Below are 26041 nucleotides of genomic sequence, written 5' to 3'. Positions count from 1 at the left end.
GGAGCTCAGAGGGGAGGGAGAGCAGGGGATGAGAGGTCCAAGGGACCAGCTGGCTCAAGCTCCTCTGGCACTTTCCATGAGGCTCAGGGTGTTGGCCCTGGAGCGGCAGCTCCGTGCACCCGGCGGCAGTGCCAGCGCGCTGGGACGGCTGCTGTTGTTTCTCCCTGGCAGGGGCGATCGAGCTGGACCTGAACCGCTTCCCGCGCGGCGCCAAGACGGCGAAGCAGTGCAGCATGGACATGGTGACCAACGAGGGCGACCTGCCCCTGGTCTCCATCTTCAAGCAGAAGAGGGTGAAGGGCTGGTGGCCCTTCGTGGCCCGGAATGAGAACGACGAGCTGGAGCTCACGGTGAGGATGCCGGGGAGAGGGGCACTGCTGAATGCAGCACCGCAGTGTGGGCCCGGCCTCAGTCACCACCAGGAAGGGCACTGGCAGAGCTGGGCGTGGGGGGCCCAGGACCAGGCCAGCAGGGGGGCTGCAGGACAGAAGTGATGGGTGACTCATTCCCATCAGAGGTTGGGCTCCACAGGGCTGGAGACTTTGGGCTCCTTCTCTGACCATGCGGCTTTCAGGGCTGGGTGCTCTGCCCAGCCGGGTGGCAGGAGCAGGCGGAGCAGCCGCTCAGACGCTGCCAGTCCCAGCTGTAGCCAGGAAGCGCAGAGCCAGGTGGAGCTGAGTGAGATCGGAGAGAACCAGAGGGAGCCCGACCCGCACTGCCTGGCCCTGGGCACACCCCTGGCTCCGTTCTCTGGCGCTGGTAGATCCTGGGAGCGGTGAGACCGTTCCTCAGGGTGGGGGGGGTTACGGTCACCCCCGCCAGCTCAGGTGATGTGCGCTGGGAGGATTCGGCACCTTTCCAGCCGTAGGCCCCAAGACGCCATCCCAGGCTGCGGGATGATCCCCCACCCTGGGGGAGTTCTCAGCCAGGGCAGTCCCGGGCCCCAGAGCGACTCTCTCTGCTCCCCACAGGGCAAGGTGGAGGCCGAGCTGCACCTGCTGACAGCGGAGGAGGCGGAGAAATCCCCCGCGGGGCTGGCCCGCAACGAGCCCGACCCGCTGGAGAAACCCAAGTAAGTGACGGGGCGGCGAGGGGACCGACAAACGTCACGCCTGAGCCTGCGGAGGCCTGGGGGGAGGCTGAGGATGTGGGGTAGGCAGTGGGGATGAAGGCTGGGTAGAGAAGGGGGGTTAGGTGCGTGGACCTGATGCTACAGGGCAGGGAGGGGGCTGGGCAGCTGGTGGGGGCACCCCATGATACGGGCTGTTTTCCTCCCCATACACGTCCAGTTCTCTGTGTCTGTGTCAACCTTTCTTTCCTGCCTTTCTTCACCTCCTCCCCGTCACTCTGGCCGCCCCCCTACATCCCCCCAGCCGCCCCGACACTAGCTTCATCTGGTTCCTGAACCCCCTGAAGTCCATCCGTTACTTCATCTGGCACACGTACCGCTGGTTCCTCCTGAAACTCCTCCTCCTCCTCCTTGTGCTCCTCCTGGTCGGCCTCTTCCTCTACTCCATGCCGGGCTACCTGGTCAAGAAGCTGCTGGGGGCCTGAGGGCACCACCCCCTTTGTTCATGGTACTTCCCGCCCCGAACACCTGGGGCACATTTGCTGGCTGAGATCACTGGAGGGGCCCGTGAAGGCGTTGGGTGCGCGGAAGGGGACTAAGGTGGGGTATAGTCAGGCTGCCAGGGGCCCTGGCCAGTCCCATGGGTGGCAGAGAGCAGCCGTGACTCATTGGAGACTGGCCAGCGGGAGGCCGGCTGGGTCTCCCGGGGCTGATGAGCAGCTGGGCTAAGGCACGGAGGGAGCAGTCGGGAATTTGGGGCATAGCCGAGGGAGAAGGGAACTGGCAGGGGAACTGGCTCGGCCCAAGGCCGGGGGGCGGCGGGTGGAGGCACGAAGACCTGGTGGTGGGGTGGGGAGAAGGCTCTTCCCCTACACAGGGGCCTGGCTGTGTCTAACGCTGCTCACCCGGGCCGTGCGTCTCTTCCCCCCCGCCTCCTGCTGCCGCTGCCCGTTGGATAGTCGCCCCGACACCTCCTTCATCTGGTTCCTCAACCCGCTCAAGTCCATCAAGTACCTGATCTGCACCCGCTACAAGTGGCTCATCATTAAGATCGTGCTGGCGCTGCTGCTCCTCATCATGGTGGGACTTTTCCTCTACAGCATGCCCGGCTACATGGTCAAGAAGCTGCTGGGAGCGTGAGGCCGCCCGGGCCCGGGGCCACGCACCCGCTCGCCATGCTGGAGCGGCGCCGGGACTGGCTTTGGGGGAACGGCCTGCGGCTTCTCCTTGTTTGCGTTTTCTTCTTCGCGGCTCCCTTTGGTGTATTTCTCTCCTGAGGCCGGAGGGAAGGAAGAGTTGGGCCTGGGGCGCTGGGCTCCCGTAGCGCTTTCCGTGGGTGAATGCAGCTGACCAGGTCGGCGAATACAGGGCGTCCGAGCTGGCTCTAAGATTACACCCCCCACAGCTAAGAGCCTCTTAGCCGTGCCCCGGTTCTGGCTTCCAGAGCCCCAGGAGGCCAGTCGCCCACACTCACGGCCGGCCTGGCAGGGAGGGGGAACGTGCGGCTCTGGTTTGTTCCACGCCCTCCTTCCTCCACGGCCAGCGTCACCCTGGGGAGCAGGTGCCAGGGAGAACAGGGGCGTTGCACACCGAGAGGTCACATCAGAGGAGTCTGAGGAGAGGAGCCATGGGGCTCTCCAGAAAAGCAGCCCCCTCTGCTTGAGTCCCCCACCCCACACGCCCATGCTGGCTCGGAGGCTGCCCATGACCAAGGCACTGGCTCTCCTGCCCCCAGGCGGGGGGTGACAGTCACCCCGGAAGCTGTGGAGAAAGCAGCAGCCCAGCAGCAGAGCCAGGGAAACATGCCCAGGCTGTGAGGAGAGGCAGTTCTCCAGGCTGCCTGCTGTCATCGTGTGGGGTGGGCTGAGACCCAGCCTGGGCCCCTTTTCCAGCCCCCCAGCTGCTCTATTTAGGCCGGTGCATGGCTTGCGCGGGAATCCCTTCGGTGCTGGCTGGAGGGCCACCCAGCAGGTCCCTTTTCTAGCCCTGATGCCCAGTAAACGCAGCGGGGCCTGTCGCCGCAGGGGATGCTGGGAGGGTCCCTGCTGGCCCCAAGCCCTGCTAACGCTTGGCCTGATGCGTTCCAGCCGTTCCCTTCCCCCTGGGCCGAGAGCGCATGTCTGGTGTTCACTCATTTCTGGCCCTGGGTCTGAGCCACTCGCTGCCGGGGACGAAAGCAGCCGGCCCAGGGGCCACTTCGGGGGGGGGGGGGGGAGAGGGGAGCCTCTTTCGTTTGTTTTTATGATGTTTGTGTTTTATCTGTCAATAAAAAAAGAGAAAAGAAAATGGAACCGCCCCAGTTGTGGGCCTGGTGTGGAGCTGGGAACATCCCAGGGCCCCTGGCTAAGACGCCGGCTGCCCTTTGGAGCATGGCTTAGTCACTCACTGCAGAGGCAGGACCGGCTCCAGCATTTCTGTCGCCCCAAGCAAAAAAAAAAAAAAAAAGCCGCGATTGGCGGCGGCAGTTCAGCGGCAGGTCCTTCGCTCCTAGAGGGAGTGAGGGACCTGCCGCCCCCGAATTGCCGCAGGTGCCGCCCCTCTCCCTGGGCCGCCCCAAGCACCTGCTTGTTAAGCTGGTGCCTGGAGCCGGCCCTGTGCATAGGCTGGGGGCAGAAGGGGGCCCCCAAATTCCAGCAGCACAACTGCACCGTGCATGAGAGAGTGAGGTGCAGCGGGGGGGGCGTGAGAGGAGCAGTACGGCCTGGTCAGGCGAGGCCTGGGAGGCCGGAGCCTACGTCACTCTCCCTCCCGGGCCTAGGTTGGTTACCCGGGGGGCGGGAGGGTGGAGAGGAGCCCTGCACAACGGTGCTGGTGGGTCTGACACACAGCCCCCCGATCATTGCAGCAGCTCCATGTTTACATGGCGGGGGGGTCAGTGAGCAGCGCATGACCCTGCCCTGAACCGTGGCCCCTGCAGCAAGCATCGGGCCCTGGCCTGTTGGCGAATGGGAACGGTTTCGGAGCAGGGCCCTGGGCAGGCCCTGCCCCAGCTGGACTGCGGGCGGAGAGCTGGCTCCGCACCGGGCGCTGCTGGAGCAGTCTACGGCCTGGGCACCAGTAACCCGTCCGGGCACCGTAGCCACCTCGCTCAGGGGCGTGGGGAAAACGCCAGCCCAGATGGACGTTTGTGCCAAGCTAACCCCCCTGGAGCCAGCCCTAGGGTGAGAGACGGAGGCTGCCACCCAGGGCAGTGGGTTACCTGTGGGGACCGGAGACCTCCTGTCAGCGTAGGGAGAGTCTATGCTGAAGCGCCACAGCCGTCAGGGTGACTCCAAAGTGCCCCCCCAGCCCCCAGCAGCCTCAGATCGCAGAGAGCCAGACGGCAGTTTAGCCAGGAATTCACAAGTCACGGGGCTCATGCAGTCAATGGCCAAACTAGGCCCATGTACCTGGGCCCCAGGCTGAGGCCTGCACGTCCCCCCACCCCACTTTGTACCAGTGTAATTGTAGCACATGGGGGGGACGCCCCCGGCGGGGACACAGCTTTATACATAAAGGTGCCTCGCAGCGGTAGAGCTTAGGCCCAGCGATACCAGTCGGCTCGAACGACCTGCACCCCCCCGGGGAGGCAGCGGGGGTGGAGGGGTGTACCAGTCTCACTTGGGCAGCCCCCGTTAACCAGCACAGCGCCTGGTGGCTTAGCAAAGCAGGCAGGCCCGGGCTTTGGGAAGAGGAGCAGCCAGCAGGTCTTTGGTTAAAGGGCGGGGCGAGTTTAGCACTTACACCCAGCCAGGGCTCTGCTGCTGCCCTGGCGCGTGAGCTTGGACCTGTCACAAACACTCCGTGCCTCAGTTTCCCCAGCAGATCATGCTCTTGCACACCCCATAGTAGCTAAGCATAGGCCCACCCACACACACTGCCCTGCCCCCCGGCCTTTGCTGTAGGTGGCCCTTTCAGCTCGTGTCGGGGAAGGGGCCACCGCGGGACTGAGCCGTGTCAGTTAGTGAAGCAGGGACGTGCTCCCCCCAGCCATGCAATGCACGTGCGTCGTGTCCTGCCTGCAGAGCTGGGCCTCGCTTTGCACAGCACATGCCTAGGCCATGCCGGGCACGTGTGTCTCCAGGTTGCGGCTCTTACTTCATGCGGGGGGGTGAGGGGTGTTGTCTGCACACTGTTCCTACGTGCCCTTTGGACTCCACTGCACGGCCACCACTCAGGCTAACGGTCTCTAATTAACCCGCCCCCCAGAACATGGCCACCTCCCAGCCCCACTGAGGGAGACCAGGGCTGACCCCAGGGCTGGGCGGGAGGGGGAGGCTCACGGTGCGTGGGGGGTAGGGCTGATCAAGAGGCGGAGCAGCGTGTCTCCTCAGCAGTCACACACCCGCAGCCCGGCTGTTTTAAAGGGGGGTTTATTCCAGTCGCTGCCCTCCAGGGAATGCCCCGGATCCAGCACCGAGGGCTCGTGGGTAGGGACGTACGGCAACGGCCTCCTGCTGCCTGCCGGGGCTCCCGGCCCCCTGCCAGTCACGGCGGCGTCAGCTCGATCACGTGGGTGGGTGGAATCAGCAGCTCCTCGTTCACCTGCGCAGGACAAGCCGAGGCCACAGTGAGGGTGAGGGTGCTCTCAGGGGGCACACCACACCCACTGGCTTGGAAGAGTCCCCGGGGCCCTCACTCTGGGCGGGGACGAGGTGCCACTACTCTCTGCCTGCTGGCATTATACTCTGGTTCCCAGCCGCGAGGGGGAGAAGAGCTGCTGTATTCCCCTGCCGGGGCCAGGCGGACTCTAGTACTGGGGCTCCCCGTTCCCATGGGAGGTGACTGCCGCTCAGCAGGGCTCAGGGACAGTGAGCGTCCCCTGCTCACCCCCACCTGTCCTCTCCGTGAACAGCGAGTGCTGCGTCTGGGAAAGCGCCGGATTCCCAGCCCTGAATACTCACGTTGTGGAACAATAAGGCACGTACTGCATGTGCCCCCCATCCCCCAACCTGGCACCTTTGCTAACCCTGCACACCGGGGACCTAGGACCCTTTGCCCATCTCAGTCCAAACACTGCGGGGTTGGTTTCTCTCTCCTGCTCTGCTCATCTGTCCCAAGGGCATCCTCTCTCTGCACACACACGATCACTTCACCCCCTGGAGAGGTGTCTGCTGGGCCCACCCCACTACGCAACCCTCTGCTGGCCTTCAGAGCCCCTCCTGGCCCTCTGCCCATCCCCCCGGCATCTCTCCACCCCTCCACTTGCCCACCTTGGCTGGCAGAGGATGCACGGGTAGGCCTTGGATGCAGCCCCAAGGACCAGCCTGTTCCACCTCCCACCGCTCAGAAACCACCTCTTCTGCTTGCCTGCAGCCCGCGAGGTGTCAGCCGGGCCGGCTATACGCTGCATCACCTCCCCTCACCCTTGCTCACTGCCACAGGGCCATGGGGGCAGCTGCCATGCAGGGCCTCTTGCACCCTTAGCAATAAGCACTCACGTAGCGCTCCAACGGCCAGTGAGGGAAGCTCCCAGAGGCCCTGGGCCCTTGTCCCAGCGAGGTACCAGCTCTCCCACTCACCTTGGAGGTGAGGTACTGATGCAGCAGCATGTGCAGCTCCGTGTTCTGCTGCTGGAGCCCGTCAAGATCGGTGAGCAGCTTCGACCGCTGGCTCAGCACGGAGCTTCACAAAGAAGGGACATGGGTGAAACCTCCCGACGGCAAAGCCTCTTCCTCAGGGGCTGGGGGCTTTTAATGCCCCCTTTGCATTTCACACGTACAGCTGTGGCCCCGCTTTTCTCAAGAGCAGGGGGTGAGCGGTGCCCCCGCCTAGCTAAACCGATTGTGTCGCCCACAAATTGCCTCTGGCGTTTCAGTTGGATTCTGTGTTCTTCCCAGCTCACCCTCTGCGGCTGAGTGTACCCCGGAGAACGCCACTGACGTAGCACGGTCCCCACTGACTGCAGGGGGCCCAGGGGCTGGGAAGCTCAGCTGGGGGGAGGGTTCTGTCTGCTCGAGCGACTGATGCTGTGAATGTCACTGGTGGAAAACCTCCATCAAAGGAGACGGCACTGCAGAGTCACGCTCTGGTCATTTACAGCAGTGTTTTTCAACCTTTTTTTGGGCAAAGGCACACTTGTTTCATGAAAAAAATCACGAGGCACACCACCATTAGAAAATGTTAAAAAATTTAACTCTGTGCCTATATTGACTATATATAAAGTAATTCTCTTGAATAGGAATCAAATAAACACAAAGAAAGTATTTTATAATTACTTTATTATGAAATAGTAAGTAAACAGAAATATGAAAAATTATAAAATACTTTATTCAGTGCGCAACCTGGGCCTGTTTGGCTGAACACAAAGCTGATATTCTGAGCTATTTATAGTCCTTAACATCAGTGGTGGGATTCAAAAATTTTAGTAACCAGTTCCGACATTCAAGCATGGTTTAATATTTTTTTCCCACGGCACACCAGGCAACATCTCGCGGCACACTAGTGTGCCGCGGAACAGTGGTTGAAAAACACTGATTTACAGAGCACTCAAAGGTGGGAAAGAGCCAAACATGAATCATCCACATACAAGAAACTGATCTTCTACTATCCCACCACCAGGGGTCACCCTACCTCCAGCCACCGCCCAGCAAGGGGTCTTGGGCCAGGAACCAGCGCTTCCCCACTGGGAGCTGGACTCCACCGGAGTTAATGAATGGCCAGTTAACCCTTTGTACAGACAGTGTCTGCAGGTTCTCCCAAGCTGAGCCCACGTGAATCATAGAATATCAGGGTTGGAAGGGACCTCAGGAGGTATCTAGTCCAACCCCCTGCTCAAAGCAGGACCAATTCCCAACTAAATCATCCCAGCCAGGGCTTTGTCAAGCCGGGCCTTAAAAACCTCCAAAGAAGGAGACTCCACCACCTCCCTAGGTAATGCATTCCAGTGCTTCACCACCCTCCTAGTGAAAAAGTTTTTCCTAATATCCAACCTAGACCTCCCCCACTGCAACTTGAGACCATTGCTCCTTGTTCTGTCATCTGTCGCCACTGAGCACAGCCGAGCTCCATCCTCTTTGGAACCCCCCCTCAGGTAGTTGAAAGCAGCTATCAAATCCCCCCTCATTCTTCTCTTCTGGAGACTAAACAATCCCAGTTCCCTCAGCCTCTCCTCATAAGTCATGTGCTCCAGACCCCTAATCATGTTTGTTGCCCTCCGCTGGACTCTTTCCAATTTTTCCACATCCTTCTTGTAGTGTGAGGCCCAAAACTGGACACAGTACTCCAGATGAGGCCTCACCAATGTCGAATAAAGGGGAACGATCACGTTCCTCGATCTGCTGGCAATGCCCCTACTTATACAGCCCAAAATGCCGTTAGCTTTCTTGGCAACAAGAGCACACTGTTGACTCATATCCAGCTTCTCGTCCACTGTGACCCCTAGGTCCTTTTCTGCAGAACTGCTACCCAGTCATTCGGTCCCTAGTCTGTAGCAGTGAATGGGATTCTTCCGTCCTAAGTGCAGGACTCTGCACTTGTCCTTGTTGAACCTCATCAGGTTTCTTTTGGCCCAATCCTCTAATTTGTCTAGGTCCCTCTGTATCCGATCCCTAGCCTCTAGTGTATCTACCACGCCTCCCAATTTAGTGTCATCTGCAAACTTGCTGAGAGTGCAGTCCACACCATCCTCCAGATCATTAATAAAGATATTAAACAAAAACGGCCCCAGGACCGACCCTTGGGGCACTCCACTTGAAACCGGCTGCCAACTAGACATGGAACCATTGATCACTACCCGTTGAGCCCGACGATCTAGCCAGCTTTCTATCCACCTTACAGTCCATTCATCCAGCCCATACTTCTTTAACTTGGTGAAGACAAGCCCCCCAGGTGTGCACTGGCAGCTTGGGGGGCAAGCGGCCCAGAGGGCTGGTGTCTGCAGCACGTCTCTAACGACAAGCCCCGTCAGCACTGCCAGGCCTGGTGCCCTCACACCCGAGGGTGGGGTGGTTGGGGGCCCCTGGCTGGGGCACTTACTAGTATTTCTCCAACGCCGCCTCCAGCGCGTCCCAAACCTTCAGCTTTGGCTCTGGGATGACGTGAGCCAGGGCCTCCCAATACTCCGAGTCCTTGGAGTTGTCCCGTTCCTCCATCACCTTCTTCACCTGCGGCCGCTTGTCCCTACGGGGGCAGAGAGAGGAGCAGTGGGCTCAGGGCACCGCTCTGCCCATCCTTTCAGTCACCCATCCAGCTCTGAAAGGAGGGGCCATTGCTTGGGGCAGCGCCGGCATTAGCCTCACGGCTCCCTGCGGGCAGTGACTGGCTCCTCTCCTCCACAACTGTTCATTCACGTCTGCCTGCCCCACCACGTTCACCCCACCCGATCCAACCTGCTCCCCACCGCACAGCTCTCCCATGCCGAGTGAACCCCACTCGCTGCGGGGAACCCACCCTGCCCCACCTCTTGTCAACGTCGCCTACAGAAACCAGTTGTGCCTGGGGGAGACGGCGGGGACCTTTCCACTGCTGAGCAGATCAGCCCAACCTCTATACCCCAGCACACCCGCCCAGTGCATTGGCAGCCAATCCCCAGCCTAAATGCCCCTCTTCCACTCTCCCCAGCCTCACTCCCGCGGTTCCAGGGCCTTGCCCCTCCTCCAGCTCACACGCTCAGATCAAGGGGCTACTCCTGCAGCCCGTTCTCTCCTACTCCTCGTATTCCCAACCAGCTCCCCGCCCCATTCCCAGCTAACAAGCTCCACGCACGGCCCAACCTCACCTTGGCTTCTGGAAGTCCCGGACAAATGCTTTGAGGGCCTTGAGGACGTCATCGGGATGGAAGAGCAAAGAGGACGGTGACGCCGCCGAGCTCTGATGGGCCGTGCCTTCCTCCTTCAGGGCGGCCGATCCCTCGTCGTTGTCTGCTGCATCCACAGCGAGTTCTTCAGGGCCCTGCTCCTCTGTCCACTCCTTACTCTGCCCGGCAGCCACATGCACTGGGAGTGAATTCCAGCCACACAAGGCTCCAACTACAGCTAACCCGTTAATGCTCCCCCCAGCCCACAGCACCTCTACCCTAAACTGCAAACCCGGGAGGCTTCCAGCCATCCAGAGCCCTGCTTTAGTGACATCTGTATTTACTGGGCACAAATCACAGGGGCATGGGAGCCAAATTCAGCACTGGTGGAAACAGCTTAGACTTCGCCCATTTCAATGGTGTCATGGCTGCAGCCGCTGGACCACGCCGGTTCTCTTGATAAGAGCGACACCAACTCCCTCCCCCAGTGCGGGACTTTACAAGCCCCATCACCTCCCGGGGCTGCTGGATCTCATCCCACAATGCCCACGTTCATCGTACCTGGCTGGAGACGACCTGCTGGGCTTTGAACTTCAAGAAGAAATCCACCAGCGTATACACGTCGTCTTCATTGTCAATTTCGAGGGCCTGGAGAAAGGCAGAGAAACGGCAGGTCAGGGGGCAGCTGGGACTCCGAGATGTTGCTCTGGTCCCTTCCCAGGGGCCTAAGCTAAATTCACAGCCCTTCCCTTCCCAATGCAAAGGGGGCTGGCGCGGGACCAGCAGGAGTGCTCAGCAGGGGCAAGTCAAAGACCAGGTTCAGGTCAAGCTCTTGGTCTCTCTCAGTGAGATGTCAGACACCGGGAGCCCTGCAGCAGCACATGCTTCCCCAGGGAAAGAGAGTACGTCACACAGCTCCAAACCCATCCCTCTTCCCAAAGAAGGGGGAGGAGCCCAGCTCTCTTCGGGCAAAAGGTGGTGGCCACAAAGGACCTCCCTCAAGAGGGTAGGCCCGGCGGGAAGGGGATGTGAGAAGTGGAGTCTTAGGGGGAGTGGCAGGGATATCTGCATGGGGGGAATGGAGGGCTGCACTGGGAACAACGCAGGACAGAGTGGGAGCCGGAAGGCCCAGGAGTGTATTGGGGATGGGGGATCAGTGGGAGCGAGGAGGGAGTGTCAGGGAAGTGGGAGCTGATGGCACTAGGGGTGGCAAAGGGAGGAACTGGCTTCAGGTACATCCCCTCTCTCTTATTCCTTCTGCCTTTCAATCCCCCTTGGGAAGGGAGCCTCCCCCCCGCCCCTTCCCCAGCTAAACTCCCGGACCAGAGCACACGAGATCGCCCCGCTGAGTCCTACGGGAAGTTACATGTGCACGGGACTTGTCCCTCCTCCCTTCCCCCCCTTGCAGGTGACAAGCTTCTAAGGCAGCATCTCAGCAGGTCCGCCCCTGTGGAGCTGCATCATCCACCAGCAGCTCTCAGCCCGCAGGCGCCGTACTCCTTCCCCAGCACACCCTGCTGGTTCTGAGGTGTGTTCCTGCAGCGCCCCTACCCATGTGCTTTGTGCGAGACGCCCAACTAACCGCAAAGATTGCATCCAGCCTCATCAGGGAGCGCTCGTGCCTCTCCAGGGGCTGCAGGAGTCCCAGCAGTTTGCTCTCTATCAGGAAGCCCTTGGAAGGAAATCACAGGAAGACGTGGAGTTCACAGGAGCGAGTGTTTCAATTCACACTAGGATCCCAAAGCCGCTAACTCACCCAGAGCCAGCCACAGCCCAGTTACTCTGTGCTAACCTCCATGCTCAAATAATGGGGACTCAAGTGATCCAGAGGGATGGGAACATTTCTCCTCCAGGTCTATAATGTAGCACAGCTCACAGCTCTGAACCTCCTGCCCTGGGCGTACTTAGAGAGGTTTTTAAATAACATTTGCAATGGGGATTCGAATCCCACTGCACATGCCCTAACCTGCCACAGACTGGGGTGTGGAAAAGCCCAATCTCATGGGGGGTTAGCATTCACACAACAGCAGGATAAGGGTGGGGCAGTGGGCCTGGTTACCTCGGAAATCACATCCCCCTGTGCACTCGGAGATCACTTTCTAGTGCGTCTGATGGGCATCAGCTGGGACAGGATGTATGGGAATGCCAAACTGAATTATACTGTTCAGCCAGTAGGGGGCACCAGGTATAACCCTCTTCACCGGAGCTGGTGACAGCCACAGCGGGCAGTGTATTAAAAACCCGTGTATCCCTCTGGGGTGGACCCTCTACGCAGGCCACATCTGGTACGTGACAGCTGTGACAGCCCCGTCCAGCAGCTGTTTGATGTGGAAGGTGTCACTGAGTCAGAGGCCCGAGCCGTCTCCAGCAGGGCTCGCGCTCACTGAGTCGCTGTTGGACAACTGGCAGAGCTGAGGGCGCTGGGCTGTGAGTTCCTGCAGGGCTGTGTTTACCCTGGCAGGGGGATCTCCCGGGGCTCGTGCCATGGCGTGACAGCTGTCTGACCCTGCCGATCCATAGGACACTCCCTGGAAGGACGTTTTTAGATCCCTACAAGTTGTTGCGAATGCAGCTTAGCTAATTGCCATTTTGATGTATCCTATATTGCACCAGCCCCGTTCTACCCCCTCCCCCAAGGTGTGGCAGGCAGGTGGCACCAAACACATGTCAGCATCTCCCCTCACACACACATTCTGCAGCAAGAGATGCTGCCCGGGCAGGTGGAAGATCACGGCCGCACTGTGCCGGGTGCTGCTGTAGAAAGCACGGGGACCTGACCCTGGACCGGATGACATTTGAACCCATTGGAAGCCAGAGTGGGGGATCAGGAAAAGAAGACAATCCTCAGATCCAAGAAGCTGTTCTGAGAAGGACCGGCCCGGCGAAGGGCCGACACAGAGCCTTCTGCGGTCGGAGCTGGCAAGGACGGACTCACCGACTTGTCGCACAGGAGCTCCAGGATGTGTTTGACAGACTTCACCGAGATGTGCCGGGGAGGTTTAACTTCCTCTTCAGCCTCCGCTGCTGCCTCTTTTCTTCCTCCCTCCACACCCTCCTCCTCCTCTTCCTGCTGGCTGCTTTCTGAAGCACAAGGGGAGAGGGAAGCTCAGAAGACCCATCACCTGCTGCGCTCCTCACCTGGCACAGGTAACCACCCCCGGGGAATCAGCACAGGAATCTAGTCAGAGGGCTGTTGGACGGAGAGCCATGAAAGGGGAGATGCTGGGAGGCCTGTCTGGAAGCAGTGCCAGCCATCTCGTGTGGTTACCACTTCAGCAGCTGATGCAAACCTCAGCAAGCAGTTCACAGCAGCAGGTGCGGCTGTCATTGCACTGGCCTCTAGGAGCTGGAGACAATGAGGAGCAGGGGGGTGCGGGGTGGTTGGGAGCAGAGGAGTTTCCATTTTAAAACGGGATTTGCAGAAAAGGTGCAGGGCTGGCTGTGACGCCACCCCAGCCTCGGCCAGCGGGCAGAGGTGCATGTCATTAGAAAGAGATCTGGTCTGGCTGTCCCAGGGGATTTACAATGACGACAGGTCCCTTCGCTTTCCTTCCACACCCCGGAGAGGCAAAGCAGAGCAGGGCACTGAGATTTGGGGGCCAGGGGGTTTATCCCCGCCTCGTAAGGACTCACTGAGCCCTCCTGGAAAGTCGCTGAAACCCTCTGGGCCTCAGCCTCCTCCTCCGGGATGGGGTGCAGGGAGGTGTCAGCAATCAGCGCATGGGAAGGGCTTTGAGATCCTGGGGGAATTACAGACGCCACGTGTCCCACCTGTTAATGCCATCACCTCCTGGGCCAGCTTGCTGGCAGATCTGATTGCCTTGCGGTGCACGATGGGGCCCACGTTGTCCAGGAACCAGGAGTCAGGCTCCACCCAGGGGAGCCCCAGCTGCTGGGTGTGAATGACGCGATCGGCCTCGAGAGCTTTCCACACCAGCCCTTTGGCTTCCTCCTCGTTCATCAGCCAGACCTCCAGGAACTTCTGGGCATCGATGACGGCAAAGTGTCTGCAGGGAGGGGAAAGGCCCTGCCTGTGACTCTGGCTTGTCCCATGCAGCATTCCATGCTCTGGACCACTGGGGTCCCCTGTGGGTCAGACGCCCCTGACATGCTCAGTCCCAGGCTTCGGAGATTAACCTCTCTTCCCACAGCTGCCCGTTGAGTGCCACAACAGGGCTGCAGCTGCCTTTAACTTGAAGACAGTGGAGCAGATCACAGAGACTACAGGCCACCCAGCAATGCTCTACTTTGAGCCAAGCAGCCAGGGGAGGGTGGCTGCTATCTGCTCTCTGATGAGGCCCTGGGGGTCCTGGCAAGCTGCCCTCAAGTGCCCACGCGAATTCTCCCCGCGCAAAGAGAGGACGCGTCTCTGGGACACACCGTACCTCATCGTTCTCTGCAGATCCTTGTACTGCTCCACGATGCGCTTGTAGTCGGCCGTCAGGGTCTGGTTCTCCTCCTGGAATTGCTTTATCTGTATGGCCAGTTTCATTCTCAAGGCATTGAGCACGTCATGCAGCCTGAGGAGGAGGGCAGGCTGTTAACAACAACAAATTACTCCCCAGGGCATTCGGTGCCAAAACATTACAAATTCTGCGCCAACAAGATTAAAATTCTGCAGCCAATATTTTCAAATTCTGCAAATTTTATTTGTTAGATAAATGTGGGGGCTCCAGCCTGGCAGTGGGGAGCACAGGCCATTGGCTGCCCAGAGGTGGGAGATCACCGTGCAGCTCCACCCCGCATCCCGGGGCACAGACTCAGCGGTGAGGCTGCACCCAACCCTGACACAGCACAAGGACTGGGCCTGCCCCAGAAACAGCCCAGAGCCCTGCCCCTCTGTGCCAGGTGCACCAGGTGTGGGCAGGCAGGCTCAGCAAGGCAAGATCCAAGTCTGGAGGGGCTTAGTGTGGGGGGACCCAGGTGTGGGTTGAGAGGTTCTGTGTGGGGCAATCCGGGTGTGAGCAGCTCAGTGGGGGGTCCGGGGGGGGGGGAAATCTGGATGCATTGGGGCTTGTTGGGGGGTTCTGGGTGCAACGGCAATGGGACTCTGCAGAGGGGTCCAGGTAAAGGTGGGTGGGGCTCAGCAGGGGGGGTCTAGATGTGGGGGGTCCAGATACTGGGGGAGTGGGACTCAGTGAGTGGGGATCCGGGTGCAGATGACTTGGGGTGGTCCAGGTGCAGGGGGTGTGGGGCTCATCGGGGGGGTTCTGAGTGCAGGGGGCAGGTGAGGCTTGGCAGGAGGGTCTGGGGATGAGGGGGTCTGGATGCACGAGAGTTGGGCAGATGGGGGAGTAGCTCCCTGTACAGGGGTCCCTCCCCCCGCAGCTGAGGAGTGATGGGTGCAGGAAGTGGGGGGGGGGGGAGAGGAGTTTGCAGAGCTACCTGCAGCCGGGGGAGAAATCTGGGGGTGGGTCTGACCCAGCCGGGACTAGCAGCTAAGCCCAGCGCAGGGTAGGAGCCACCAGCCGGGTCTTCCCCATTCCTGCCCCCGCCCCACAGTGATTTACCTCTCTGCCGGCTGCCCTGGGCACCTGAAACATACTGCTGGGGAGGGGCGCATGACCAGTCATTTTTCTGTGGGGAAGCAAAGATATCCGTGGGGGACGTACATTCTGTACCTGTGCAGAATTCCCCCAGGAGTAAATAAATCCATACCCACAGCCAGAGCCGGACATACAAGGGCAAGCATGTCCTAGCGCCTGAACATGGGCCACTCCTCACCCCCGTCCCAGCCCAGTGGCTGCAGCACCCCCAGGGGGGGAAGGACTCTGCTCACAGAGCCCCTGTGCAAAGCCCGATTATATTCAATCTTTGCGGGGGGAGGGAGAGGGCTGTGGGCTGCAGTGAGAACATGGACAGTGACCCAGAGAGTGCTGAATATGGCTGCAGGCGTTGCCCCAGCCCCACACGAACTGGGCTGATTTTTTACCGGTTGAGTTTCCTTTTCTGCTGGGATTTTATGATGGTGTTTTCCTCATCCCGTTTCTTTAGCACCTGGAAGTTGTATTCCAGCTTCTCCTGGTTCAGCTGGTAAATGGCTTTCATTTGCTGCAGCTGCTGCTCCAGAATCTGAGATTCCAAACAAAATAAAAAGCCATCCTCTGTTGTTGACAGGGGAAGGTTTGCAACTCCAGAGCCCCTCCCTGCCATCGCGTGGCTGGCCCCGGGGCTCTAGAAAGAGAGTGCCTAGGACAGACTCCCCAGGTTCTAGCGGACAGTGCAGAAGTCTTACAATGAAGCTCCTTCTCTAAAGGACGAGCCCTGTATGAAGCCCTCCTGGATACAAAGGGGCTACAGACATTCCCTGTACTGCCATGCTATCGAACCCCTCATTTAGCCTGTCACCCACCGACTCAGTGCCATGGACAGAGAGTGCATCAGCTTCCTCGCCCCCATGCCAACCCCTCAGGCAGCAGCATGGGCAGCCGTGCACCAGGTCCTGTTCCATCGGCTGGCAAGAGGAGTCACCAGCTCAGAACTCCCTGCCAGCAGCCCCCAGCCAAGCGATGGCAGCGCAAGTGTTAAGGGGCCCTCAGCTGTCATGGCAGCACACGGGCGAGAGGCAGCATCTACTGTCCGAGCTAAAGCCGCACAATCCAGGTGCAGGTGTGAGAATCTCTCTGCCTCCCTCCTGTTGGACAGGTTGTCATTCAAGCACTTGAAGACGCATCGGTAGGAAGAGGGTTATTTTACTTCTCAGTCACAAGGTCTGCAATATGAATGGTGGTTACTTAGGAAGACAGAAATTGCCGTGCCGGGCAGACCAGGGATCCGGCTAGTTCAGTCTCTCGGCTGAGTGGCCAGTACCAGTGGCTTCACAGGAAGCCACAATCACGGATAATTCTGGAATAGTCTATCCAGAGGGAAGTGCCTTCTGAGCCTAGTCCGATAAAAGTAACATGCATGTAACAGGCGGGCAGTGTTTGCCTGAAACCCTCCCCAATAGCAGGTGCTGATCGCAAGTAAGCACGGCTAACTCACGAATACATGAGGCTCACTACTCCCTCTGGATAGAAGAGAGTCTGAGAGGATCTAGGGGGCAGGTTGAGCAATCATGAGGGAGGAACCCTAGGGGTACCCCAGCTGGGGGGGGGTTGCTACTGTTAACTTTTTGTACAGGGAAGCCAAGCCCAGAAAGGCTGAGAGTTTGATTCTGCTGCCCTTCTCTCCCGTCTCAGTACAAGCTGTGCAGTTTGCGGAAATGTAGCCATTTAGCTTAGCCCTGCTAAAAAGAAAGAGTCTCTTCCCCATGACAGCCACAGAGCGGTTGTTGTGTTCTCCTTGTGGGCCCTATGCACTCAGCGGGGTCCTGTGTCTCTGCTCCCCCGGGCCCTGCTCTCCACACCTGTACGTCGTTCTCCAGCTGGATTTTGATGGTAGCGTACTCCTCGGCATCCTGCACCCGCAGCTGGTTCAGCTGCTTCTCGTACTCCTCCACTTTCTGCATGCGGGTGATCAGGTTCTCCAGCTGAGGGCAGAAGGAGACCAGAGGAGAGTCAAACGACTGCAGAGAATCGCCACGGTTCTGATCGGCTGCTCAGCCTTCCCAACCCCAGCTGCCCTGGCAAGGGCAAAGCAAGGAGGGATATGGATCATTCCCAGGCAGCAGCCCAGTGGGGACAAGGTACCCTGGGCTATCACCGAACCAGGCAGGAGTGTCACTCCCTGTGCCCAACACCAGACAGTCTTTACTTCAGACACTAACACTATGTCTTTCCCTTACACACAGTGCATACGGGGTGTAGTGTGAGTGTGACTGGAATAGGCGGTACAGAGCCAGCCATCTGCTCTAGTCCCTGAACGCCTGTCCACCCGGTATGTGCTGCTAGCCAGGCTAATCGGGTGCCCATTCCGTCCCTTTCCTTTCAGGCCCCTGAAGTGACGCCGGCTGTTCCTGCTCCAGGCACATCACAGCCACCAAGGAGCCCCAGTGCAGCAAGGAGTCCGGGTACCAAACCGGGGCCAGAGCTCAGCTGCTGTGAATTTGCATTGCTCCGCTGAAGTCCGGGGGAGCTCGGCAGATCTACGCCAGATGAGGATGTGGCCCAACAGTCAATCAAACAAAAAATCAGTAAAAAAAAAGACCAACCATCTATGGGATCCCCTGTCTATTCATTCTTTTCCAGTCTGCCCGTCACTGAGGTATCTCGGTGCCCTCTGCACGGACTCCAAGCTCCAAGGTGGCTGGCCTCCATCATAAGAGCAAAGCAACCAGCCCTGGCTGAAGGGGCAGTAGTGACTGGGGGCAGGGCAGAAGGAAGTGGGAATCCTGTGTGTACTAGCACAACGGAGTCCAGTACTCCCCCCACACTGAGGTATATTTCTTCCTACCTCAGCGTGGGGGGCTGGACTAGAAGCCCTCTTGATCTCCCTTCCAGCCCTACCTTTCTGAGGTTATAGAATCACAAAGTCATAGCAACGTAGGCCTGGAAAGGACCTCAAGAGGTCGTCTCATAGACTCATAGACTCATAGACTTTAAGGTCAGAAGGGCCCCCTGCGCTGAGGCAGGACCAAGTGAACCTAGAGCACCCAGCAGCGTATTATCGCCTAGGCTGACAAGGCCTAGGCCTAGGGCGGCAAATTTATAATAGCAGCATTTTTGTAATCGGGACATCAGTGACGCCACGATTCTACCAATCATAGCGCGTATTGAAACCACCAATGACGGCGCGACGCCATTTAGCAAACATACTCGCGAGACTCCTAAATGTTAATAATATGACTGGAAGGAAGAAATTAAGCGGTTCTCAGTTTTGGATCCATGCGTGGTCCCGCGCTATAAGCGAAATCGTGCTATACAGACGTGTGTTCAAGCGAGGGTCCGCTGTACTTGTAATTTTATATATAATAAAACTTGTAAATGTTCAATTATTTTAATGATATTTAGATTCTTTTTAGTTCAAACGAATTTGTAAAAAAACTAAAACAAGTTCATATGGGACCGGGAGCGGCAATTATTTCAGGGCCTGGGGGCGGCAAAATCATTAATCCGCCACTGAGACAACCCCTGACAGGGGTTTGTCCAGCCTGTTCCTACAAACCTCAGGTAATGGGGATTGCACAACCTCCCTGGGAAGCCTGTTCCAGAGCTTCACTCCCCTGAGAGTTGGAGAGTTTTTCCCAATAACTAACATGAATCTCCTGCAGATAAAGCCCATCACTTCTGTCCTTTCCTCAGTGGACATGGAGAACAATCGATCCCTGTCCTCTTTAGAACAGCCCTTCACAGATTTGAGGACTGTTATCAGGTCCCCCCCTCAGTCTTCTTTTCTTAAGACTAAACAGGCCCGGTTTTATTAACCTTTCCCTATAGGTCAGGGTTTCTAACCCTTTTCTCAGTTCTGTCTCTCTCCCCTGGACTCTCTCCAGTTTGCCCACATCTTTCCAAACGTGTGGCGCCCAGTGGACACAGTGCTCCAGCTGACGTCTCCCCAGCCTCCCGTGTCTTCTTCAAGGTACAGAGCGCTAAGGACAGGGAGCGCAGGGCAGCCTGATCCTGCATTGCTGGGCTGCCGAGTTATGCCTGCCCTGTAGCAGGCATCAACCCTACAAGAGGAGGGCAGAGTGAAGCATTCATTACCCTGCCAAGGGCTGGGCTTCGGCCCACCTGCTCTCTGCCCACACCTGGCCCCTTCTGACCCCAGGCTCTTCAATGTCAAGAGCGGGCACAGGGACTGAGACATGCTGCTGCTCAGTGCCTAGGAGCCTTCCTTCGCTGATCACAATTCCCCTTAGGGCCCTTACCTCCTGCGCGTTGTGGGCCTGCATGGCTTGCTCCCATTTCTTCTTGTTGCTGCTCAGCAGCTCTCGCCGTTCCAGCTCGAAAGCTTTCTGAGGAGGAGACAGTGCTGTGAGCGGGTCGCCGTGCACACCGCAAGGCCCGCTCCCGGCTTGCTGCCAGCGCTGCCACGCTGGACAAGCCTTGTTTACCGGGCCAAGCTCCGGGAGCAATGGCAAGAGGCTTCCGTGACAGAAGCCAGCTCCAGATCGCCGCCAGGTGCCACCCAGGCACAAGCACAGCATCCTCTTCCTGTGCCCGAGGTCACAGCAGGGTTCAGTGGCAGGGCTGGAAAGAGAACCAGTCCTCGGGATTCCAAGTGCGCTGCTCTAACCGTGAGACAACACGCTCTCCCTATTGCCCCGACAGCACCCAGGTACAAAAGCTGGGGTTACTGGGTCTGGGGTGAAGCGGGCTGTTGGCTCTCTCGGTTTGTAGGAAGATGTCTGTGAACAGTTTAGCGTGGGTGCGAGGATGAAATCTAGTTCACACAACAAGCCACTACATTAAACTGAAAGATACGGTCTAGCTCAACCAAAACTTATGGGCCATTGGGTGAAATTCTCTGGCCTGCATTCTACAGGAGGTCGGACTAGATAATCAGAATGGTCCCTTCTGGCCTTACACATCTGGGAATGAACAGTCATCACATAGAAACAACTTTCAGTCTTTACTGGCCTGGGCTGCACTGGATCCCCAGTAACTTAGAGAGGGAAAGACCCCAGAATCACATAACCAGAACCGCAGCGCTCCGTTCATCTCCAGTTTTACTTCCACCTGGCAAAGTGAGAGCTCTGGTCCACAGAAACATCTGAAGCCAGAACCCAGCGTTGCTGAAATGCCAGTGTAATGAGCAAGAGACCCCTTTGCCGGAGATAATTCCATTAAGGAGAACTCCCTGGTGGATTTATCGTGAGAATAATTCACTGCTTGCTCCCATCCTGCTATGAAGCCATTTGCTACCTCAATCTGCGTGAGTTCCCGACGGTAAGTTTTCATTAGGTTTCTGATCTGCTCCTCCATTCTCTCCACCAGCAGGTTGATGTCGTCTGACTGCTTCTTGAGATCCTTCACATACTGGTCATCTTTGCTTTTCAGCTCCTGCAAGAGAAGAGCAGACACTGAACTGAGAAACGCTGCTCTGCAGAGCTTCAGCACAAGCCAGAGAACCTAACAATCAATATCCTGCATCTGCCCCTTCAGACATTATGGAAAGTGACGAGGGAAGAGAACTGAGGAACAGAACAGTGGTTAGGAGAGAGAAGAGATGATGGGAAGATCTACTACACTTGCTAGCAAGGAGGAGGAAGCCCCAATTCCTGGGCTATTTAACCCTTGTCTGGACTAAGGGGGGCAGGACTAGAAAGCCCCAAGAGTAAATTACAGGAACAATCAAGCATTGGCAGGGAGATTACTCCTGGGGGAATTCTGTAAAAAAAAATAACAATTCTGCAACAAAAAATTTAAAATTCTGCATATTTTATTTGTCAAAAATCACACCAGTTTCAATTATTTTTGGTCAGTTATTTCAAAATACCTGTCAGCAAGTATGTGTAGCAAGACAGACAACAAAAAAGAGATTCAGGAAATATTTTTTGACAAACAGATTCCTTACTAGGTATATTAATACAGAGCTCTGAGTAGTAATTCATTTAAACTACAATACAGAACCGTTTTTCCCACACCCCTCAGCAGCAGCACAAAAGCTTGGAGAAATCAGGGGTAATGGAAGAGCTGAGGGAGAAGAAAGTAAATTGATGGGAAGAACCCTGGGTATGAACTTGGAGGGCTGTTGGGTATGAGTGGGAAAAGTATGGAACAGGTTTATTGGGTCCTGGTCTGTTACTGCCAGGACATGAGTGTATGCTGAGTCTGTGTCTATGGATTTGTTATTGTAGGGGAGCACAGTACCCTGGCCTAAGAGAAGAGACAGTCAGTTCTGGGTCACTTACTCTTGGACAGTGTCCCCCTAACATTAACATGCTCCAGCAAGACCCTCTGTGCCCCACAGCCGTCTCCACACACACACACACACACACCCCCGCACTCCTGGCTCTGGCAATCTACCTGCTGCAGTTCGCTGATGAGCTTGTTCTTCTCTTCGATGAGCAGAGCACACTGCTGCTGCTGCAGGTTGAGCACGTCCCACAAGTCCTGCGGGATGGTTTTCTCTTTGGCCGAGCCCCATTTCGAGGTGATCTCTTCAAACTTGTCCTGATTCGTCTTGGATTCATTCTCCAGTTTCTCGAGCCTGCAGAGAGCAGCCAGCACAAGGCAGATAACGCAACTGGGGCTGGTGGAGGGTTCGGCGGCTGCCCTTGGCCCCATCCACATTGAGATTTCCAGCCATGTTAGTGTCTTCCTGGACACCAGCTTTAGGGACTAAATCAGTTTCAAACCAAAGGGTAGACGAGATCTTAGTGGGGCAACAAGCTTTTCTGTAGCCCTAACGATAGGCTCCATCTCCCGATCTGAAAAGGCTCCATGCACTAAGAGAGACGACTCTGCAGCCAGTATGTAGAGGCCACGACAAACCTGGCTGCAGGACTGGTCTCTGTACCAGAGCCCTGGGAATGCACTGGATTCAAAGGGAGCACATGACACAAGCAGAAATTGGTCAGAACAAACTGGCTGTGGAAACGCTCGTCTGGCTAGCTGGGTCTGTCAGGAGGCCAGCGTCGCAGACACCCTGCGCCATTACCATTGCTGCCAGGGGGCTTGGCCAAGGAAGCCTAGCTCCAGCAGCAGGCACCGATCCAGTAAGGTTAGCATTAGCAGAAGGTGCTGGATCCGCAGCACGAGGGACCCAAGGCCTCCATTCATCCATGGAGCAGGTACAGTGCACGCAGCAGCAGCACACGCTTCCCTCCCACACACGCCCTGCCAGCGGGCCATCGCCAGGGACTGAGGGGTTGTGTCTTTCCTAGGGAGACTTCCAGCAAGGCTGCCAGCCGAGAGATGGACACAGGTCACCTAAGAACTAGCCCAGAACAAAACCATTGCACACCGTCCCCTCCCAAAGTGACCCACAAGTGAAAGGCTCACGATTTTGTATCAGTCCCCTGGCTCTCCGGTCCCAGCAGGTTCCTGGGGAGTGCCATGAAAATGACTGGGGGCTCTTAGGAGGCACAGGTCCATTCAGCAACGTTGGATTTGTTTGCCCATGACAACGGGTAAATCCCACAGCAGGGAGATGGGGCTGAACAACCAGGCTTCTCTACTGCAATCCCCAAGAGGAGAGGCCAGTGCTGGCTCCTCTAACCCAGGGCTGGTGGCTAAATGAGAACCTGCAGGGCACAGAGTTCTCACAAGGAATCACCATCACCGTCCGTGCCCGAGTGCGGGCTGGGGAAGCGATACACACCAGCATGCAATGCTCCAGCCAGATCCAATCAGGCAGGCCACATTGCAGGAAGGGACCTGCAGCTTCTCCAGGCCACCTCTGCATACTACAGATGAGGGTGGCTGCCATTTGCTCCTTGATGTAAATTAACCCAGTTCTCGCCTGTCAGTGAGTTGCCATAGCGGCCCCAGTTGATTGGCATGTGGGTGGCCCTGCTCCGAGCTGGCGCTTTCAGGGGATGCGCAGGGCCTAGCAGGGGAGCAAAGATCTTCCTGCCAGTGACACAGCAGAGCTGCGGGATCTCTTACCTCTGTCGCTTGAGTTCGTCCTCCTCAGCCCTCCTCTGGGTCTCCCTTGCGTCTGCAGCCACCTGGATATTTGTCACTAGCTGCGTGCCGTCATTGAGCAGCTTAGCTAGCCTCTGTGAACACAGCAAAATGACAGAGCAACCCCCATAGGCAAAGGGGCCCAATCTCCTTGCAATGGAGGACTACTTGGCTAGCATTTTTCAAGCCAGGATGTCTAAAGTCTGGCTCCTACATCCGTATTTAGGTACCTAAATACAAGTAGTCTGTGCACCTGCTGCTTCCACTGAAGAAGAAAAAAAGTTTCGTTTCCCCTGGTGACTGTGGGTCTTCGAGATGACTCCCAGCATGGACCCACATGCCCCACCCTCCGTCCTCACTAGGTCAGAGCCTCACAACAGATTCTCGATATACAGGAAGGAACCGAATGCGCCCGAGGCATGTGCGTCACCTGCAGGGCAGCTCTACGCAGGCAATCATCTCGAAGAATCATTGTTACCACCATGAGGCCCAGTTCTTCACAGTGGGTTCTAGCTTCGCTACACCCTTAGTGCGATGAGCGAGTACCACACACCATGGTTTGTACTTGGAAGCTCAGTATAGTGGGTGTTTGCCTGGCTTTAGCTGCAGAGTTGGAAGTAGGAGGGTGTTTTCAGAAACTCCTAAAGGTGAATAGGTAGAAGAAGCTGGTGCTTCAGAAGCAACATTTTTCATGAGCTTATGGTTGTAGATCTGCCTGGCATATGGACATGCTTTTCAAACATTAGTTCTCGCTATGTCAAAACACACAGGTCCATTGGTTTACTCTGGGCTGTGACATCAAAGGTTCCCCGACTAGGAGTCCAGAGCCAAACGTGATTCCGTGGCCCTAATCAACTTGCCTGTTTTGATCTCTATTGCCATAGCTTAGTTCTAACCTGTCTGCTTTCTTCTGTCTGCTTGTGGCTCCTGCTCAACTCTTCTGCCTCAGCCTTCTTCGCATCTGGATCTTCTCCGAGGGCCTCCCTGTGTGGGGACACGGGGAAGAGAAACACTTTAGTAACACGTCATCTTCCATAGCTTAAAGATTTCCATGGAGCCATACCACCTGGTTCTGTGATCCTGTAAGATCCCACAAGGGCGAATCAGCGCAGTGCTCGGATGGAAGAGGGACCCAGATGCTCTCAGACTCTGAGGGGAGATCACGGGGTCCCCCCATCGTGGCGTGAGAGCTTAGCACTGACTACAGGGTTACTGCCATGGTGGAGCACGTCAGTGTCCGGAGAGGAGGCTCCTGCCTAGTCAGTTCCAGTGGATTGCTCTGGGTTTGGTTCCACATCTGGTTGGCAAGGCGGTTGGCAGTGATTTCAGAGGTGCACCGGCCCGTTGGGCCCAATGCAGAGAAGGCGGCTGGTCTTCTATTGGCTCCGTCCCCTAATTCTAAGGCTGCTGCTCCCACAGCCCGTGTCCCACTGACCGAGCAGTAACTTGGCGAGAGGAGACACTAGCCCAGGGAGGGGGAAGCATCAGTCCCTGGGACAGGCCGGTCGGGCATCCAAGACCCACAGTTGGGCCCCCAGGCTGCCCCCGTCCCACCCACTGACTTTCACACTGTCGGGGGGCGGTTCGGGGACACCCGGTTTGGCCAGTTCAGGGTTCGGGGGGGGCGGTTGGGGGGGCCCGGTTCGGCCCGGTTCAGGGTTCGGGGGGGCGGTTGGGGGGGCCCGGTTCGGCCCGGTTCAGGGTTCGGGGGGGGGGCGGTTGGGGGGGCCCGGTTCGGCCCGGTTCAGGGTTCGGGGGGGCGGTTGGGGGGGCCCGGTTCGGCCCGGTTCAGGGTTCGGGGGGCGGTTGGGGGGGCCCGGTTCGGCCCGGTTCAGGGTTTGGGGGGGTCCCGGCCCCCCGCTCTCACCGGCGCTTGGCCTCCAGCCGGTCCGCGATGCGGAGGCGCCGGGCCGCGATCCGCTCCTCCGGCTCCTCCGAGTTCAGCGACGGGCGCCGCAGCTCCCCCGGCCCCTCGGGCTCCCCCTCGCCCAGCGCCGCCCGGCTCATGCCGCCCCCGGCCCGGCCCCAGCGTCGCTAAGCAACGCGGCGCGCGGCGTCGGGGGCGGAGCGCGAGCTCGGGCGGGCAGTGCGCTCGGGCCCCGCCCCCTGCGAATCCGCACGCTCCGGCCCCGCCCCCTGCAGACCTGCGTTTGTGCCCCGCCCCCTGCAAAACCGCGCTTGGGCCCCGCTCCCCGAAAACCCTCGCGCTCCGGCCCCGCCCCCTTCGGACCCGCGCTCGGGCTCCGCCCCCTGAGAACCCGCGCGCTCCGGCCCCGCCCCCTGCAAAACCGCGCTTGGGCCCCGCCGCCCGAAAACCCTCGCGCTCCGGCCCCGCCCCCTTCGAACCCGCGCGCTCCGGCCCCGGCCCCTGAGAACCCGCCCCCAGCTCCGTGCGTCTGCCCCGTCCGCCCTGCAAATTCCTCCCGGCCTCGCTGCAGCTCCGGGGGCCTGTCCCCCCCCCCCCCCGCTCCTTGCACCCCCGCCCCTCTCTGGACGCCAGCCTCCCTGCACCTGCCCTGCCCCCCACCCCTGCCCATAGGCTCCCTGCACAGCCCCAGGCTCCCTGTCCTACCCACCCCCGCTGCAGCTCCCTGCCCTTCCCTCTACCCCTGCTCTGGGCACCAGCCTCCCTGCACCTGCCCTGTCCCCCACCCCTGCCCATAGGCTCCCTGCACAGCCCCAGGCTCCTTGTCCTACCCACCCCCGCTGCAGCTCCCTGCCCTTCCCTCTACCCCTGCTCTGGGCACCAGCCTCCCTGCACCTGCCCTGCCCCCCACCCCTGTCCATAGGCTCCCTGCACAGCCC

At 58.3% G+C, this 26041-nt stretch overlaps 2 protein-coding genes across 2 annotated transcripts in view; one reads left to right on the top strand and one right to left on the bottom strand.

The window, feature by feature from the left end:
• OTOF (otoferlin) overlaps positions 1 to 1554 on the top strand; it is a 43407-nt gene extending 41853 nt beyond the window's left edge. The window contains exons 29-31 of the mRNA XM_065402251.1: positions 172 to 350; positions 972 to 1072; positions 1374 to 1554. Of these exons, the coding sequence (XP_065258323.1) occupies positions 172 to 350; positions 972 to 1072; positions 1374 to 1554 (461 nt within the window). The remainder of the gene's footprint in view (positions 1 to 171; positions 351 to 971; positions 1073 to 1373) is intronic.
• A 3982-nt stretch (positions 1555 to 5536) lies between these two features.
• Positions 5537 to 25243, bottom strand: DRC1 (dynein regulatory complex subunit 1). The gene is made up of 17 exons (XM_065401897.1): positions 25104 to 25243; positions 24133 to 24220; positions 23219 to 23331; positions 21635 to 21818; positions 20531 to 20668; positions 19534 to 19620; positions 17134 to 17256; positions 15718 to 15857; positions 14171 to 14305; positions 13557 to 13792; positions 12721 to 12866; positions 11368 to 11457; positions 10347 to 10433; positions 9768 to 9964; positions 9026 to 9169; positions 6571 to 6673; positions 5537 to 5593 (listed from the first exon to the last, which is right to left on the bottom strand). Exons 1-17 carry the CDS (start codon positions 25241 to 25243, stop codon positions 5537 to 5539), a joined length of 2208 nt encoding a protein of 735 aa, XP_065257969.1.
• Positions 25244 to 26041: the final 798 nt, after the last annotated feature.

Source organism: Emys orbicularis, chromosome 3 (genome assembly GCF_028017835.1).
Source record: "Emys orbicularis isolate rEmyOrb1 chromosome 3, rEmyOrb1.hap1, whole genome shotgun sequence".
Lineage (NCBI taxonomy): Eukaryota > Metazoa > Chordata > Testudines > Emydidae > Emys > Emys orbicularis.
Note: the sequence above shows the minus strand (reverse complement) of the source record. Positions and strands in the feature narration are given on the sequence as shown.

What these genes read in the sequence shown, in the direction of transcription:
- DRC1 (XM_065401897.1), bottom strand. Translation starts at nt 25,243, where the DNA reads ATGAGCCGGGCGGCGCTGGGCGAGGGGGAGCCCGAGGGGCCGGGGGAG. An exon ending in TCATCAGCGAACTGCAGCAG is followed by an intron (nt 20,669 to 21,634) that starts GTAGATTGCCAG and finishes CTTCTCTTGCAG; the next exon opens with GAGCTGAAAAGCAAAGATGA. An exon ending in GGCTGGATGCAATCTTTGCG is followed by an intron (nt 10,434 to 11,367) that starts GTTAGTTGGGCG and finishes GCCTTTCTCCAG; the next exon opens with GCCCTCGAAATTGACAATGA.